The 15,862-nt window shown below is 26.3% G+C and overlaps 1 protein-coding gene and 1 long non-coding RNA gene across 4 annotated transcripts; one reads left to right on the top strand and one right to left on the bottom strand.

The window, feature by feature from the left end:
* The first annotated feature begins 751 nt into the window (after positions 1-751).
* Positions 752-5,639, top strand: LOC114916891 (uncharacterized). Its single transcript, XR_003805540.2, has 3 exons — positions 752-1,031; positions 1,117-1,216; positions 5,364-5,639. It is a non-coding gene; the product is annotated as an uncharacterized LOC114916891 (long non-coding RNA).
* Positions 5,640-7,018: 1,379 nt separating this feature from the next.
* On the bottom strand, positions 7,019-11,375 carry LOC109814189 (trans-cinnamate:CoA ligase, peroxisomal). 3 transcript variants are annotated; one of them, XM_083063920.1, is made up of 3 exons: positions 11,233-11,375; positions 9,320-9,452; positions 7,019-8,714 (listed from the first exon to the last, which is right to left on the bottom strand). In XM_083063920.1, the coding sequence occupies exons 1-3, from the start codon at positions 11,268-11,270 to the stop codon at positions 7,179-7,181; spliced, it is 1,707 nt and encodes a 568-aa protein (XP_082920046.1). In that variant the 5' UTR covers positions 11,271-11,375; the 3' UTR covers positions 7,019-7,178. The 3 variants fall into 3 exon arrangements, with proteins under 3 accessions (XP_082920046.1, XP_082920047.1, XP_020234151.1); XM_083063921.1 differs by lacking the exon at positions 11,233-11,375 and adding an exon at positions 9,532-9,836; XM_020378562.3 differs by lacking the exon at positions 11,233-11,375 and having other exon boundaries at positions 9,320-9,841.
* Between the last annotated feature and the right edge of the window lie 4,487 nt (positions 11,376-15,862).

Consider the following 15,862-nt stretch of genomic DNA (forward strand, 5'->3'; position numbering starts at 1 on the left):
TGATTTTTTATTATTATTATATATAGCTCCACAAATTTTAGTCATGTACAAAATGAGCCGAATTGAGTTAAATACAAGTTCCTAATTTTTTAGTTTAATATCTCGCTTAGTTTATTAACTCTTGATATTATATATAAATAAATAAATTAAGAAACATGTATGAACATCTATTATAAAACAATCATTAAATAATATCATTAATTAGGTGTTAAGAAAATTGTAGAATACACTAACTTGACCTCGATAGGTCTCTGACCACAATTGAGCATGCATATAAATGTTATTCAATTAAATAATTCATTTTATTTTTTAAGTAAATTTATATATATCCCCTTAATTTTAAGTAATTTACTAAACTTGTTTTTACGAACAAAATAAATAAAAATAACTTATAAGCCAAAAACTTATAAACTAACTTAAAAATATAAAATGAAATTGAAAAATTAGAAACTCATAAATTAATAGATTGAATTTAAATATCATATAAAATTAATTGATATGTTAGCTTACTAATGTAAAATAACATATTTGTTTATTTGATAAAGAGAGTAAAAAAATAATATGTATACAAAGTGATTTTAACACAAAAAGATTAAAAAAAAAAGAATTTCGAGTAAATTAATAAGAAAAAGGGGAAAAACTATAACTTTATATGCTATAACTTACTTTAATTAGCTTATAAAAATAAATTATAAATTATTAAAATAAGCTCTCATACCAAACAAATTGATTTTAATTAAACTAATTTATAAGTTGATCAAATTAAAAGTGTAACATGGTGAGTCCTAGAATATTGTTGTTGATTTCTTTAATTATATGTTGTTGTTAATTATGGTTTTGTGTTGGAGAATTTTGGAATTCAGGAATTCCTTATGAGCTCTTAGGTAGTTGAAGATTTCTTTGGGTGAAGATTTAGTTTGACCTTGAGGGGAGATAATATATAAGATTAATTTTTGTTTAGAATAGAATTTTATAAGTTTAGTTCTTCAGAAACCTAGAGAGATGAACTAGAGAGCTAATATCTAAAGATCGTAAGTTCTCCTCATCTCCAAACCCTTTCTTATGAGGGTGAGTCTTCCTTGAAGCCTCATTCTTCTTATGTTGTTGTGGATTCAGGTTTGTAGAGCCATGAATCAAAAGTGTTGAGTCGATGCAAAGTTGTTTCGGTTGTTTCTCAGGGTTCTCTTTCTCTTCCTTGGTTCACATCTATTTCAAGGTAAGGGAAGCTATTCTTGGTTTTGTCAAATTGTTGGGTTGTTGGTGGATTTATTTTATGATTGGAATGCTAAATAGTTGCAATAATATGATGAAATTGCATGATTCATAATTGTTGTAGCTGGGGTTTTGAGTTCATGAAGGTGAATTTAATGACTTGTGGTGATCTTTGGTTGCATGTTGATTTTTGAGTTGTGTGAAGTATATATGTGCACCATCTAGTGTTGCATGTTGTGGAATTGCTAAGTTTCAGGTGTTATTGAGAGCCAAATTCGTGGTCTGCATAAGTGCAAAAATCTCGTCGTGTTAGGTGCACCTTTAAGACACCGAACACACTTCAAAGTGAGGGTTTCTATCTTTTTCATGTCGAGCATAGGACACTACAAGAAAAACTGTTATTATCTACGGAATATTACTTACGGAATTTTTCGTAGGTAATATTTAGTTATCTACGGAATATTACCTACGAAATTTTTTCCGTAGGTAATTTTTAGTTATTTACGGAATATTACCTACGGAATTTTTTCCGTAGGTAATGTTTGGTTATCTACGGAATATTACCTACGGAATTAGTTATTTACGGAATATTACCTACGAAATTTTTTTTATAGGTAATTTTTAGTTACCTACGGAATTTTTTCCGTAGGTAATTTTTAGTTACCTACGGAATGTTTTCCGTAGGTAATTTTTAGTTACCTACGGAATTTTTTCCGTAGGTAATGTTTAGTTAACTACTGAATATTACCTACAGAATTTTTTCCGTAGGTAATATTTAAGATTTTCTTTTTCTCACAATTTTTATTATATATATTTTTTTCTTTTAATACAATGTACAAACGAAATGCGTATATTATTTTTCTTTTAATATTTTAAAGTTTAATATTAGTAATAATTTATTTTATTTTTTAAAAATTGTAATAAAGTATGTAAATAGAATACGAATTTATCTTTCAATAAACTTATAAATTTTACTTTATTATATAAATCAACAAGTTTAATATTTAAAAAGATAAACAAAAGTATATATAATTTTAATATATTATATAAATTTAATATAATAATTATAATTATTTATTTTTTTTTTTTATTCATTTTTCTTCAAATAGATCAATTTTTAAGTGTAATATAAGTTTTTTTGAAATAACTTGTAGCGTATGCTTTTAAATTAAATAGATTATAGTAAAAAATAAATATTAATAAAAATTATTATTTTAAATTTTTTATTTTTATAAATTAATGATGATAAAAAATAACATACTAATATTTGGTTTTAAATTTGATATGAAAATATTATAATATAATTAGATAAGATTTTAAATTAGTATTTTATTAATGGTTGATAATTAGAAAATAAAACAAGAATAAATATATTTTTTGAATTTTATATCTTAAATTCAAGATGAATAAATATATTAAGTTAATTAATTAATAATTTATTTAAAATGTTAAATTTTAGTTACCTACGAAATTTTATCCGTAGGTAATTTTTAGTTACCTACAGAATTTTTTCCATAGGTAATTTTTAGTTACCTACAGAATTTTTTCAGTAGGTAATGTTTAGTTATCTACGGAATATTACCTATGGAATTTTTTCCGTAGGTATTATTTAAGATTTTCTTTTTCTCACAATTTTTATTATATATATTTTTTCTTTTAATACAATGTAGAAACGAAATGCGTACATTATTTTTCTTTTAATATTTTAATTTATAAAAATAATATTTTAAAAGAGAAAAGTTATAATAACACCAGTGTAATAATAAGGGTTATTTATTATAATGTTAAAATTTAATTTATAAAAATAATATTTTAAATGTGAATTTTATAACTTCAACCGTTAGATTGAAAGTTTTGTACTCTTAGCTGATATATACAAAATTTTATATTAGTTCAAGATTATTTGATACTTCATTCTTGTAAAACAAAATTGACGTAATATATACATTTCAAAATATACTAAAATAACACTTTGATTACCTTTAAGTTGTTGTTCAATTTTAACAAAATTTGATATAAACATATAAAGTGATATGAACTTTCGATCTAACGGTTGGATTTACAAAATTCATATTTAATATAAAGTTATTGAGCGGTGTAATACTTAGAAAAATTACACCGGTGTTATTATAGCCCTTATCATTTTAAAATATATAAATTATTATTTAAACTTTTAAATTTATAATAAATAATTTAAATTGTATCATAATATTAATTTTAAATATAAATAAGTAGATTGTTAATTATACAAGTAAGTATATATATATATATATATATATATATATATATATATATAAAGATTATAATTAAATATAATATAATTATTATATATATTTTTATATTTTTATAACAGTCTAGACATACCAAAATGAGAGGGATCTAAAAATAGTATAAGTATGAGATTGTATAGATGAGAATGACTTAAATGAATTAATTTGTACTACTTATACTGATAACATGCATTAGCTTTTCTGTAGCCCATTTCATCAGAACTCCACAGTTAAGCGTGCTTGAGCTGGAGTAGTACAAGGATGGGTGACCTTCTAGGAAGTTTCCCAGAAAATGTGCAGTAAGGACAAACCACGATAAAAAGTGAAGTGTCATGAAATAAGATCCTTGAGAGGCTAAATATGAAGGTTGTTACATTAATAAATTTATTAAAATTAAAAAAAAATTAAATTTCGTAGGTAACATTACCTACGGAATTTTTCCGTAGGTAATGTTACCTACGAGCTTATTACCTACGGATTTTTTCCGTAGATAATCCGTAGGTAATAAACAGTTACCTACGGAATTTCAGCATTATCTACGGATTTCTTCCGTAGATAATGCTGATTTTTCTTGTAGTGGGATTAGTGACATCAGGCATGAGGAGAAAGAATAATCTTAGATTGAAATGATGCCAAACGTGATGTGAATGATGTCAAACATGAAGAGAAAGAATTGTCTTGGATTGAACTGAAATCAGATGTGAAATTTTACCACATTAAGTGTGAGGTCCTAAGGGCCTCTACCTAATTCACGTTAGGCATGGGTTGTGTAGCACCAAATGTGGGCGAGGCAAAGGATCCCTACCTCGATGGCACCGAACGTTGGTTATGCAGCATCAGGCACTTATTATTGGATAAATACTTGTTTAACATCTAAAATAGTGAATATGAGTAAAGTAGATTAATCTATTACATGTTTTAAGTTGATGAATGTTGTTCATGTTATATACATTGATCTAGAATGATGTTTATGAATGATAAATAGTTGAAAGTTGATAAGTTGAGTAGTTATGTTGAATATGCTTCATGCATTATATAGTATGTTGTTAAAAATGTTGACGTTGATAATGCTTAAGGCATAGTGTTAAAAGTAGTGTTGATCAACTTAAGATTAGAGGAAAGATTTTTTTAAAATTATATATCTCATTGTGAGTATATTGTGTTATGGTGCTCCGAGAGTCCTGTTTGTTAAAACTCCTTCTTGGGAAGTTAACCCTTTAAGAGGATAATTGAGTCTCCTCTAGGACCTTAATTGTTGCAGTATGTGGGTCAAGTCAAGACACACTAGCTATTAGCGACCACAATATAAGAGTTAGGTTGAACTATTCTGATTACAAGTGACCAATTTGAGTAAAGCACAAAAATCGGGAGCTTAGTCCCAAACTAAGTATCGAAGGGGCATAATATTTGGAAGGTAGTCAATGGACTAATATCATAAGAGGCTTAGTTAATAAGCTAGCTAATGCTATGGTAGACTCATATTCAAAATGTTCTACCCTGATAGAAATACTAAACTTCTTACTTTACGTGGCGACACTTAAGAAACCATATTGTTTTGGTTGTTGATTTAACCAAGTGAAAAGATCAAGTAGTTGGTTTGGTATAGTCAAGTCACTTAAATTGTTCACATGTGTTATAAGAGATTTTTGTAGTTGAAATGCATGACAATGCATTACTTGATAGTTGTGCATATGCTGTATTGATTAAATTGTGTTGAATATATTACTATTGTTAATGGTGTTGATTGAGTTGGATTGTGGAGTTGAACATGAGATGTTATGATGAAAATCGTTGTTCATATTTTGTTACATATGAAATTCTTGATCTTTAACTTACCCATATTTGTTTTTCATGTGATTAAACTGAAACTATTATACTTAGTATGATGGCAGAATAAGGATAAGTTTGAGGTGGCGTGAAGTGGAGGTCATTTGGTAGATGATGGAGTGAAGTCTTTTGAGGCTACTCTTAGGTAGTTATTGTATGGATGTGTTTGACCGACGCCTAGGACTACGCTTTGGTTATTTGGATTACTGTATAGTTATATATATATATATATTCATATATATATATATATATATATATATATATATATATTATTTCTTTTTAGTTGTAAATATATATATGTATATAGTAACCGTTGAGTATCGATTAACTACATAATGTTATCCTTAGGTCAAATCATAGTGAATCATTACAAAAAAAGAGCTTAAAAACTTCTTAAATGTCTTGTCAAAGCACATTCTTAACCCACAAATATCTCATTTCTCTTTTTCTTACACACACAAATACAGACACATACACATAAATACACACACAATTATATAATCAATTCCCTCAAGTTTTAAATAATCCAAAATTACATGTGACATACATAAGCTAGAATCACATGTGGCATATACTAAAATAATATCTAAACAACTCATCAATAACTTCCATATTTTTTTTATCGAGCTTAAATCTTTAAAATCTAATTAATACCATACAGTATATATGGTGTTTTATTGACTCCAAGTCATATTAAAAACCTTAATATTAGTTATAATGCAGTATATGTATATAAATTAAAGAAAAAATATTTACATTATTTAATATTGGTAAGAGAAACATACATTTGTGCCTCCACATATTTTTTTTAGTGGTTTTGAGAGAAAATAAATGATTATAAAAGAAAAATATATATTAAGATTTGAAGGTAGACATATCATCGTATAGAGTGAGAGTAAAAATATATTTTTTTAACTATGACAAATTGGCGATGGGGTGAATAGTTACTCTATTAGTTGATCATATATATATATTTTTAAAAATAGATATTAAGAGTATAACTTTTTTTTTTCTTTCTAAATCATAACATTGGTACGTTCATACAATAATTATGATCTAACAAAAAGTGAAAACCAAAAGATTATATTCCTTGGACGATATTTTGCTAAATAATTATTTTGTTATGTATAAACCTTTATTTAATTTGTTTACAATTATTAGGATGATTATTCGAAATATATTTTTAAAACACATCTGGTCAAACATGAACAACGATCATAAATATTTAAATAATTATTTCACACGTGAAAAATTCAAGGGATTGTGATTGAAACATAGTTATAAATTTTTATAATATTTTTAAAACGAGGCAATTATTCAATTTCTTCGTCCCATATGCTACTTTTTAAGATTCCTTAATTTTAGATAACATAACAAACAAGGAAAAAAAAACAGACATCTTTATATCTTTTCTATTTTTATTTTCATGTACAAGAAAGGTATAAAACAAGAATAACAATTATGAAGGGTTGAAAGTCTAAAAAGAAAAATCCTTTCTCCAATATCATCGATTTTTTTAGGCTAAATTTGAATTTTAATCCCTCATTTTAATTTTCGATTAGGATTTGGGGTCCTATAAATTTAAGATCTCTAAATTTAAAAGGTTCTAATTTAGTCTCTTAAAAGTGTTTTTGTTACATAAATTATCCCATCTGGAAGGCCACTTTATATAGGGACTAATTTAATTAGTATAATAATACACTTTTAAGGAAGTTAAATTGATCTAGTACATTTTTTATTAAAAGATCAAAATGAAACATTTAAAACAGAACCAAAATATTAAAAAATAAATAAATCAGATGATCAAACTAAAACAAGAAAATAAATATAAAATAATAAAATTCAAATTTAGCCTAACTTTAAATCCCTTCAAAGACGAGATGTAGCCAAAGCATTAGTTTTATTATTCTTGGACTGCAGATTCTGAGATATTGTGAAATTCTTGGCCTCCTTCTCCCTCAATTTAGACTTTTGAATCTTACCAGTTGCGGTCTTTGGCATTTCCTCAACAATCTTCACCACCTTAGGAACCATAAAGGGTGGCATGTTCTTCCTACAATACCCAATAATGTCATCCTCAGTAACATGATCGTTCATTTTACCTTCAAAGTTCTTCAACACAACAAAGGCACATGGACTCTCCCCCCATCTCGGGTGTGGCATTGCAACCACTGCAGCTTCCAAAACCCTAGGGTGCCTATAAAGCACAGACTCCAACTCCACACTACTTATGTTTTCCCCTCCCGAAATAATCACATCTTTGAACCGATCCTTTATCTCCAAATAACCATCTTTGTGTATAACACCAGCATCCCCAGTGTGAAACCACCCTTCACTAAAGGCTTTTGAGGTTGACTCAGGGTCTTTGAGATACCCCTTCATTATGCTACTTCCCCTCAACACAACCTCTCCCATTGTTTTCCCATCTCTTGGCACACTTTCCATTGTGTCCACTTTCTTCACATCTACATCTTCTAGAGTCAATACGCTAATTCCTTGACGAGCTTTCAACCTAGCTTGTTCATCTTTTGGGAGCTGGTTCCACTGATTTTGCCACTCACACACCAACGCTGGTCCTGTTGCTTCTGTCAACCCATATGCATGCGTAACATGAAACCCTAGAGACTCGATTTTCACGATCAACGATGGTGGCGGCGGTGCTCCACCTGTGAGTATTTCCACTCGTGACTTCATTTCAACTCTCTCACTTGCCTTGGCCTCTAGAATGATGTTGAAGACAATAGGGGCACAACACATGTGTGTCACGTGGTGCAAGGACAAGTTCTTGTACATGTCATAGGCTGCAACTTTTCGGAGACAAACGTTGGTTCCTCCACGTGCAGCGACACCCCATGTGAAGCACCATCCATTGCAATGGAACATTGGCAGCGTCCAAAGGTACACGGGTTGGTTACCCATTTCCCAACCTAGTATAAGGCTAAGAGTGCTAAGATAGGCACCTCTGTGACTATAGACTACTCCTTTGGGTGCTGAGGTTGTTCCTGATGTGTAGTTTAGAGCAATTGGGGCCCACTCATCATGGATTTTCTCAGGAACAAAGTTTGGGTCACCTTTACGGACTAATTGCTCATATTCTAATGACTCACCAAGTGCTGTGGGTGAGTTTATGTCATCAATGATAATGAGTAGTGGAGGAGATGAATGGTGCTTTAAGGTTGTGATATGTTGAGTTTTTTGGCCCATGAGCAATAATGCTAGGGCTTCCTTTGCCTTGGGGATGTACTCGTAGTCCACAAACAAGACTTTGGCTTCAGAGTGTTGTAGAATGGTGGCTATACTATTGGCATCCAAACGGGTGTTGATGGTGTTGATTACTGCACCTGCCATAGGCACAGCAAAATGCATCTCGTACATTGCTGGAATGTTTGGGGCCAACACTGCCACCTGAGCAAACCAAAAGCCAATTGTCAACTCAACATATATACCAAACGATATATATGGTATGTATACAGAAATTTATGGAAAAATTATTAGCAAATGGTGCAAAACTAACAAAAAAATCATAATCTATAACTGAGTTTTTTATCAACTGTTTTCTACAAATTAATTGTACGTCTTTAACAAGTTAGTAATTTCTCACTATGAGGATTTTGGTACAATTAGTTTTTGTAGCATTAATTAAATCAGTTTAGACATATTAAAGGAGAGAGATCTCAATTACCAATATATCAAAACTCTAATTTTTTAGGGTATCATATTCTCATACTAAGTTACCAATTTTTAAGTACTAGCTAATATCTTGAACCATATATGCTATGCATGTATATATGATGATAACATAGTAGGTTTTTTAACATGCCACGCAGGAAGAAATTATAGGGATTTTAGTTTCGATCACAATGTTTTTTTTTGTTTTTTTTCACTAGAAAACACCAAAAGCTAATTTTAAACAGAATAGATCATAATTAATTGGAAGGTAACTTCTGTTTGGTTTATACTAAGATTTTTACACATCATAAATTGAAGTGTATAGAAATTGTTAAACTTACAACATCGTTCGTAGCAATATTGAGAGTGCGTAAAGAGAAGGCCAGACGGCAGCAACGTTGATAAGTTTGTTTCCATGTGAAACGGGTTCCTTCATGGATAACCGAGGTGCAATTTGCAAAGCATTTGGCACACCTGGTCAAGAAAGTCAAAGGAGTGAGAGGAGTATAATTTGCTTGGCATTTTGAAAGTTTATCCATTATTATTTGATAACCTTTCTAGCTATGTGGGATGCAAATAGATATATATGATCCACACAATATATTTGTTAGGAAGATCGAAGAGAGGGGAAAAGGCAAAGAAGAGGGTTCTATAATGAGAACTGTGTTTTGATCACTTCTGGAGTCATCGGGGTTTGTTTATATATATAGGGAAATTTGAGTGGCATGTATCATCCTTTGTTAATATAGGCCACGTTATTTGGGTGGAAATCTCATCTTTTCAAAGGACCACGTTATTTAGTTGGAAATGGTGCCCATCAGAATGAAGGTAGAATATGCTATCAAACTTTTATTATATATGCCGTGAGTTTAAATTAATTCGGTATAACTTTTTTCTACTATTATATTACTCGATAATTTTTAATTAAATATAAATTTTGTTAATTTAATTATTAAATTATAATTTTATGTTATATTGTTTATTTATGTTAAATTTTGTTAAAATTAAATAATAATTTAAAAATAATCAAAATATTCATATTTTAGTATATTTTAAAATGTATATATTATTTTAATTTTTTTTAATAAAATAAGATATTAAATTATTTTAAATTAATATAAAATTTTGTATATATAATTTAAGATTAAATTTTTTTTAATCTAAAATAAATTTAAAAAATACACATTTAATTGAAAGTAGTTAGTAAAATTTATTCGTGTATATATATATATATATATATATATATATATATATGAGGAGGGGGGATCCGTTTACTTCAAGAGTAAGTCTACCTAAAGTTACTCCATTCAATAATTCATGTTTTATATCAAATCTCAATGATCCAACCGTTAAATTTAAAGTTCTTAATGTACAAATTAAATCTGTAAAAATTTTAAAAAATTTAAAAAATCATTTGATACTTTGTTGAATTGGGATGACCACTTAGGATTAGGAGAGGTTTTCGAAAGTTGCATATTCCATTATGTAGTGGTGCTCAAAGAGCCCAATTTGTTGAAAATCCCTTTTGAGAAGTTGACCCTTGGTGTAGATAGTTGTTTTGACTCTCCTTTAAGACTTTGTTGATACTGTGTGTGGACAAAGTTGAGGCACATGTATAAGAAGGGACCACAGTATAAGGATTAGGTCAAGCTATACTGATTATAAATAATCAACCAAATAAAGTATGAAGTCGAGAACTTAGTTCCTAACCGAGTATCGAAAGAGCATAATATTTGGGGGTAATCGGTGGGCTAATCTCATAGAAGGGTTGGTTAAACTAGCTAATGTCGTGGTAGACCTATACCTAGTTGTTTTACCCTAACCTTAGTACTAGACTTCCTTGTTTAAGTGGTGACATTTGAGAAACTGAGTTGTTGTGCTTTGGATTTATATCCAATTTGTTGTTGATCTAGCAAGTTCAAAAAGATCATCCTACATTATCAGTTCCGTAGAGTCAAGCCACTTAAACTGTTCATCATGTGTTGTAGGAGATCTCCTAGTTGAAATGCATGATAATGCATATAGCTATTGTGTTGAACATATGATATGTTGAGTTGATTGTACTGTTCATGTGGTGTGTTGATCTATGATAAGATGTGTTGATCTATTGAAAATGAGTTTTTATGTTGATAGGCATTGTCTATACTATGATATCTTGTGTTGTCATGTGTCAGAAATAAGATGATGATGTGATGATGTGCTAAAATGTTGATATTCCTTTGATGTATATATGTTGTTTTTTGCTCTAGCTTACCTTGTATATTTCCATGTAGTTTGGATTTCGATGATCATACGAGTAGAGCAGTGACAGGTTTAGAGTGTTGTAGTGAAGGCTATGCAATGGCGTTGGAGCAGGATGTCTTTTTGATGACTATCTATTAATTGATGGTAGATTTGTATAGATAATTGTATCCGACAACCTAGTTATATATTTACATTTATAAGATGATGATGATGATGATGATGATTATGATGATGATGATGATGATGATGATTATTATTATTATTATTATTATTATTATTATTATTATTATTATTATTATTATTATTATTATTATTATTATTATTATATATTGTACATATTCATGTAGTTATTTCATCTTTATATGTATGCAATATAGTACATATTCTAGTAACGGTAAATATGAAATTTTAAGTTAATTGTTTTTCATTGCTAGTAGTTGGTAGTTTAATGTAGAGACTATATATGATCATTATAAATTTACCCAAAAAAAGTATAAAATCAATATTAGTAACTATTACATTTTGCACATATTATACCAAATATAGTTTTGATATTAAATTTATATAATTGCATCATCTTTTAAAATGGATTAAAAATATAAAAATAAATTTATTTTACTAAATAAAAATTAATTTATTATAAATAAATAAATCTATAGTATATATAAAACGAATAACTTCTTTCCTCCAAAATTCTTTCCAATAATTATCTTCTGTCCAAAACATCCCTCCAATAATTTTCTCTTTAATATTTTTATATATTAATATTATTATAAAATAAATTGTTACATAAATAATACAAAAGGAACAACTTCTACACATAATTTTTTCTTCCAAAAATTTTCTGTACATAAATATTATTATAAAATAAGTTGATATTGAATAATTGTTAAAACTAAACAAATATTTGAAAATATAAAAAATCCTAATAACAAATGAACCAAGCGAATTAATAAATATATTAATTAATAGTTACGAAATTTAAAATTCAATTAAATTGATAGTAATAATTACTAATAACTAGTACATTTATGTTTCATTAATTAATAGTTATTGATACAAATAATATTATATTTAAAATTTAAATAAAAATAATAAAATTAGTAATAAAATTATATTAAGAAGTTACTTAATTATAATGTAAATAGATTAATATATTAAAAAAAGTATATCAATATAACAACATAATTAATAAAATCAAAAGATATATTATTTATTATTATAAAATTTTATAATTTATATGATCACAAATCATTATTAAATTTTTGTTTCAATATTATTATTGATTACTAATTATTTTTCTTTTCAATTACTATTTACCATTGATTCTAAATTTATAGTTTTGTTCTTCTATATTCTACAATATTAATATTTTCTATATGTTATAATTACTATTTATTTTATTAAATGTAAATTATATAAAACAAACAACATCTATAATATATTCTTTACTCTAAGAATTTTCTATATATAAATGTTATTGTAAAAAAAAACTCGTACTAAAAATTAAAATTAAAACATATATGAATATATAAAATGTATCGAGAAATGAACCAAACAAATTAATAAAATATATTAATTAATAACTACTAAATTTAAAAACTAAATAAAAATGATAATAATTATTGCATTTAATTTTCATTAATTAATAGTTATTGATATTAATAATATTTATAACGATCCATCATAATTGTTATGGTCAACAAAACCTCTATCACCAACCGTGAAAACTAGTTATACTACAAGAAAAATATAAATTTTTGACGGAAATATAAATCCGTCAGAAATTTTTGACGAAAAAATCCGTCAAAAATTTCTGACAAATTTTTTTTTATGGAATATTTCGTATGAAATTTCTGACGTATTTATATTTTTGTCAAAAATTTTTGACGAAAATATAAATCCATCGAAAATTTCTTATTTTTAATTCTTACAAAGAACAAAATCAAAATCACCCATCTTATAGGAACTAAAATATATTTAAACCTTCTAAAATTAATATTTTCGATCTTAACAATTATTTTAAATAAATAATATTTACTTTTAAATATTTATGAACTACTTAGAGATGTTAGTATATTGTCTTTAAAATTATAGTAAGCAAGTTCAAGTGTGAATATTTTCATACTTGTGTAGTTTGTGAGTTTTCTATTAAATAATTAGTGCATATATTAGTTTATTTAACATAAATAGTAGTTTTATATTTTAGAAGAAAAAAAAAATTATTTTCTAGAAGTAATAAGCTTAAAATTATATATATATATATATATATATATATATATATATATATATATATATATAATATAGGGGGTTATAATTATACCGGTGTAACTTTTACTAAGTATTACGCTGCTCAATAACTTTATATTATTAAATGTGAATTTTGTAAATCCAACCATTAAATTGAAAGTTCATATCACTTTATACGTGTATATCAAATTTTGTTAAAATTGAACAACAACTAGAAGGTAATCAAAGTGTTCATATTTTAGTGTATTTTGAAATGAATATATTACATCAATTTTGTTTTATAAAAATGAAATATCAAATCATCTTGGATTAATATAAAATTTTGTATATATAATCTAAGAGATATGAACTTTCAATTTAACGGTTGAATTTACAAAATTCACATTTAATATAAAGTTATTGAGCGGTGTAATACTTAGTAAAAGTCACATTTAATATATATATATATATATATATATATATATATATATATATATATATATATATATATATATATATGAGGGGGTTATAATAAGGGTTTACTAAGTATTACACCACTTAATAACTTTATATTTATAAATCTAACCGTTAAATTAAAAATTCTTTACTCTTAAATCATATATACAAAATGTTATCTTAATTGAAGATGTTTTCTTATAAAACAAAATTAAATATGTTAGAAAATTTATATTTTTGATGAGAAAAATTTTGTAGGAAAAACTATATTATTGATGGAATATTTTAGACAAATTTATATTTGTTGAAAATGTAAGAACTGGTTTTAAATTTGATATGAAAGTATTATGATATAATTAGATAAGATTTTAAGTTAGTATTTTATTAATAGTTGATAATTAAAAAATAAAACAAGGATAAATACATTTTTTGAATTTATTATGTTTGATTTAAGATAACTTACAAAATAACTCTTGGTAAAGTTATTCCGCTCAATAACTCATGGTGTGTGTTGAATTTCATCGATCCAATTAATTATTAAATTAAAAGTTATTAAATTTTACTAATAATTAATATATAAAAATATTAATTAGCTTTGGAATAAATTATTTGCTAATTAACAATATAATTGAAACATTAATTATTTGAAATTATTTAACTAAAATCTTATTAACAATTTACTACATGATCTTAATATTTTTGTATAACTAATATCTGGTTTTAAATTTGATATGAGATTATTTATGATATAATTAGATAAGATTTTAAGTTAGTATTTTATTAATGGTTGATAATTAGAAAATAAAACAAGGATCAAATACATTTCTTGAATTTTATATGTTTGATTTAAGGTAAATAAATATATTAAATTAATTAATAATTTATTTAAAATGTTAAAATTTAATTTATAAGTATGTAATAAATAAATATTTATAATTTTATAAATTATATTATCATTATAAATTATAAAATTAAATAATTTAAATTATAATTTTAAATAGAAATAAGTAGATGTTAATTATAAAAGTAAGTACATATAAATAAAGAATAATTAAATATATTATTATTATCATTATTATTATTATTCGTAATATAAAATTATTATATATTATTATTATAGTACAAGTATGAGATTGTATATTTGAGGATGACTTAAATGAATTAATTTGTACATGTTATAGTGACAACATACATTTACATTTCGCTAGCTTACTCATCAGAACTTTATAGTTAAGCGTGCTTGGTGACCTTCTGGGAAGTTTCTCAGAAATTGCGTGAGTAAGGATAAAACACGATAAATAGTGAAATATCGTGAAATAGAACCCTTGAGAGGGCAAATATGAGGCTTGTTACATTAATAATTTTTTAAAATTTAAAAAAAAATTTATAATTTTTGACGAAATTTTTCGTCGGGTATTTCCATCAGAAATTTTCGACGGAATTTTTCGACAGAATTTTCCATCAGAAATTTCTGACGATTAAATTATTTTTGAAGGATTTTTTTTCCGATGCCACTTTTTTCGACAGATTTAAATCTGTCAGAAAAAAAAATCCATCAGAAATTTACTTGTTTTCGTCAGAAATCATCATTTTTCTTGTAGTGTTATGCATGACAATCTAACCCGCTCCCGTGAGTAACTGCCCAAATCTGTCCCGATTTGGACGGAGAAAACCTGTGTTTATCGAGTTCAGGTTCGGGTTCGGGAAGTTTCCCAAAAATTGCGCAAGTAAGGATAAAACACTATAAACAGTGAAATATCATGAAATAGAACCCTTGAGAGGACAAATATGAGGCTTGTTACATTAATAAATTTATTAAAATTTTAAAAAAAATTATTTTTGACGAAATTTTTCGTCAGATATTTTCGTCAGAAATTTTCGACGAATTTTTTGACAGAATTTTCTGTTAGAAATTTTCAACAAATTAAATTATTTCTGATGGATTTTTTTTCCAA

Source organism: Cajanus cajan, chromosome 9 (assembly GCF_000230855.2).
Source record: "Cajanus cajan strain Asha chromosome 9, NIPB_CcT2T_4, whole genome shotgun sequence".
Classification (NCBI taxonomy): Eukaryota; Viridiplantae; Streptophyta; class Magnoliopsida; order Fabales; family Fabaceae; genus Cajanus; species Cajanus cajan.

Excerpts from the sequence above, each read along its gene's own strand:
- LOC109814189 (XM_020378562.3), bottom strand. The coding sequence starts at position 9,517 with ATGGATAAACTTTCAAAATGCCAAGCAAATTATACTCCTCTCACTCCT. Across the intron at positions 8,715-9,319 it reads ATATTGCTACGAACGATGTT|GTGGCAGTGTTGGCCCCAAA; the intron begins GTAAGTTTAACA and ends TGGTTTGCTCAG.